Source organism: Microtus ochrogaster, chromosome 21 (genome assembly GCF_000317375.1).
Source record: "Microtus ochrogaster isolate Prairie Vole_2 chromosome 21, MicOch1.0, whole genome shotgun sequence".
Classification (NCBI taxonomy): domain Eukaryota; kingdom Metazoa; phylum Chordata; class Mammalia; order Rodentia; family Cricetidae; genus Microtus; species Microtus ochrogaster.
This window is the reverse complement of record NC_022022.1, coordinates 47,479,140-47,482,627: the sequence shown is the minus strand read 5'-3', so window position 1 is coordinate 47,482,627 and position 3,488 is coordinate 47,479,140. Positions and strand designations below refer to the sequence as shown.

At 40.2% G+C, this 3,488-nt stretch overlaps 1 protein-coding gene across 11 annotated transcripts in view; it reads left to right on the top strand.

Annotated features, from left to right (window-relative positions):
• The window catches only part of Fubp1 (far upstream element binding protein 1), a 30,101-nt gene that overhangs the window by 10,767 nt on the left and 15,846 nt on the right, over positions 1-3,488 (top strand). For all 11 annotated transcript variants that reach the window (XR_003377829.1, XR_003377830.1, XM_013350082.2 and 8 more), the window contains 2 exons: positions 361-502; positions 1,195-1,355. Coding sequence is in view for 9 of the 11 variants with exons in the window: in XM_013350082.2 (XP_013205536.1) it covers positions 361-502; positions 1,195-1,355 (303 nt within the window). In the remaining 2 variants the exon portion in view is untranslated. The remainder of the gene's footprint in view (positions 1-360; positions 503-1,194; positions 1,356-3,488) is intronic.

Below are 3,488 nucleotides of genomic sequence, written 5' to 3'. Positions count from 1 at the left end.
CCCGGCTTAAGATAAAAATCTTAAGGGCAGAAGAACTGCTGCAGAAAAAGTAGGGTGTCAAAAGCTGTGTCAGAGACAAGTGTTCATGTAACCCCAAACCCCACACACAGGGTCTGATGGCGGACATGGAAAGGTCCAGGAAGGGCTTCTTAAACGCTTGTCACAGTTCTGTGAAGACAGGCAGAGCTACACAGAAATCCTGTCTCAAAAGAAAAAGGAAGTTATTGATTAAGTGAATATTTTTGTCAAGTAATATTTAAATCATCTCTTAATTTCATTGTTGAGAAATAGGAAAGTTTGGAAATAAAACTATTAATTTTGTTAAAGCATTTCTTTGTTCATTTTTTTTCCTCCTTTCAGGCTGGTAATCCTGGTGGACCTGGACCTGGTGGGCGAGGACGAGGTAGAGGTCAAGGCAACTGGAATATGGGACCACCTGGTGGACTACAGGAATTTAATTTCATTGTGCCAACTGGGAAAACTGGATTGATAATTGGAAAAGGCAATGTATTTTAAATTCTTTGTTAAACATAACTGATTTTTCTGGACACTTTATTGTACACAAATGGTATTGATTTTTTGTTTTTGGAAGTATTTTAGTAGGAAAGGGATTTTACATGGCAACTAAAACAACACTGTTAAAAATGGGATTTGTGTTTCGTTGGCTTCTAGGGAAAGGGGTCAGTTATCCGTTGAAGAAATAAAACTTGATTCTAAGCCGGGCGATGGTGGCGCACGCCTTTAATCCCAGCACTCGGGAGGCAGAGGCAGGCGTCTCTGTGAGTTCGAGACCAGCCTGGTCTACAGAGCTAGTTCCAGGACAGGCTCCAAAGCCACAGAGAAACCCTGTCTCGAAAAACCAAAAAAAAAAAGAAAAAAACACAAACTTGATCCTAATTGAATTAGGGGTGACTGGTTTTGTTTTGTTTTTTGGAATTGTATTTAGGTTAATTTTTTTTTTTGTTTCTTACAAAAGCTCTTTATTGAAGTTTTACTGTTTTACCCATGTTAGGATTTATATGTTTGAATAGACTTTATTTGGTATGAGTTGTAGATAGAAGACCAGAATAAGTAGAAAATCCTAACAAATTATTGTCCAATGGAATACTATCAAACTTTATTAAATAGGTGTTTTTTTTTTTAATTACAGCATTTCTTATATTCTTTGAGCTAATTTTTTTTTTCTTTTTTTAGGAGGCGAAACCATAAAAAGCATAAGCCAGCAGTCTGGTGCGAGAATAGAGCTTCAGAGAAATCCTCCTCCTAACGCAGATCCTAATATGAAGTTATTTACAATTCGTGGCACTCCACAGCAAATAGACTACGCTCGGCAACTCATAGAAGAGAAGATTGGAGTGAGTACCCTTTAAACTTGTTTATAATGTAGTTCCTGGTACTTAATTCAACTGTACCATGGGAAAATGTAATTTGTCATCTGAAATTACAGCATTTGTGGTACAGCACACGATCATGTAACAATATAGGAAAGATATCCAGAATTACAAGTATTCTTGTTAACCATGCCACTTCACAGCTGAGTGTCCATAGATCAGAGATAATATTAGATCTGCCTAACTAGTTACAGGAGTTCAGTGTTTATCAAGGCCCACACTACCCATCCCTGCTGCATCAAAGTAGTGAGTTAAGGTATTTATCTCCCATTCTGCCGAAGTAATTTATAATTTCTGACTGTTGGACTGGCTACCAATCATCAGAGGTTTGAAACATAGACTAGTTTGATTCTTTTGGAGCTCCTTGGCCACCTAGCCCAGCAAAATCCATGTTTGTAGGAGGAGGGGGCTACTTGTTGGTTCCTGGCGGCCCTAGCTAGCTTAGCCCTAAAATAAGCACACAGAAACTGTAGTAATTAAATCACTGCTTGGCCCATTAGCTATAACTTCTTATTGACTAACTCTTAATTTAATCCATCTCCATTAGTCTTTGTATCGCCACATGGCTGTGGCTTACCAACAAGATTCTAACTGGCATCTCTCACAGGCAGAGGATCCATGGCTTCTCTCTGACTCTTTCCTTCTCCCAGCATTCAGTTCTGTCTTCCCTGCCCTATCAACAGGCCAAGGCAGTTTCTTTATTCATTAATGGGAATGACAGCACATAGAGGGGATTCACACATCACGTTTGCTTAGAGAGACCACTCAGTGAAAGATACTGGAGGAGTCGGTGTTGATCCTGGCTTCCACAAGCACCTGTGCATCTGCACCCACACTGACAAGGCACATGGAGACAGCACCTTACACAGAAATAAAATGAAAGTAGAGTACAACAGTGTCTATTTTATTTTAACAGAGATATCCCACCTGGCGTTGTTGGCATACACCTTGAATCCCAGCACTTGGTGGAGGGCTGTTGCAGATTTCTGAGTTCACGGCCAACCTGGGCTACAGTGAGTTTCAGGACAGGGCTAGATAGAAAGTTTTTTGGTAGTGCAACAGAGACTTGACCACTATGGCTTTATAATGAGGCAGATAGGGGTTCATTTCATTGGCTTTTTTTTTTTTTAAACAACAAAGGAAGTTTGTAAAAATGTCTTAAATTTGAATATACACCTTGTAATTGTTCATAAACTGAAGATATTTGCAAGTCAAGCAATGCCAAAAACTGACACCAAAGAGTAGAAAGATGGGTAACCACATTTTCATTTTTCTGGGTTTGTTTTTGAGACAGTGTAGACAAGGCTGGCCTTAAATGCAGAGGTCTGCCTGCCTTTTCCTCTCAGTGGTGGAGTAAGCATAAACCACTGTGTGCAGCTGATTTTTTTTTTTCCTTAGCCTAATAGACCTAGATCAGGGTTTCTGTTGGGTCATATTGAGAAACAATATTAACAGTTTGGTTTAGTGCTTACTGCAGCATAAATGTCCTAGTAAACATTAGTAGTGAGGAAGTTGATAGCCAAATTCAGTTTAGGTATTTTGTCAGGCTGCTGAGTTGTCTTAATGTGCCACCAGAACTGATGACTGGAGTGCTACATGGAGTCCTCATGGTGGCAGGAGAGGACCAGCTACCAAAAGTTGTCCCCACATTCACAGTGTGGCATGTGCATGTTCATACTCAAAGGAAGTAATTTTGATGGGAGAAGCATTTTCTGGGACTGTAGAGATGGCACAGCAGTAACAATTCTAGAAGACCCAAACTGAGTTCCCAGAAAGCCTATAACTCAAGTTACAAGAGTAACATCTCTTGTTACTGTTGATGTTTTGAGACAGGGTTTCTCTGTGTAACAGCTGGCTTGGAACTCATTATGTAGACCCGGCTAGCTTGTAACTCACAGAACTGCCTCCCAAGTTGCTGGGATTAAAGGTATGTGTTGCCACTGTCCAGTGGATGTGGTGGTGCTCTTTAAGGTTGATTGTTATGTATACAGTATTCTAGCTGCATACTAAAAAAAAAGGGCACCAGATCTCATAGATGGTTGTGAACCACCACGTGGTTGCTGGGAATTGAACTCGGGACATCTGGAAGAATAGCCA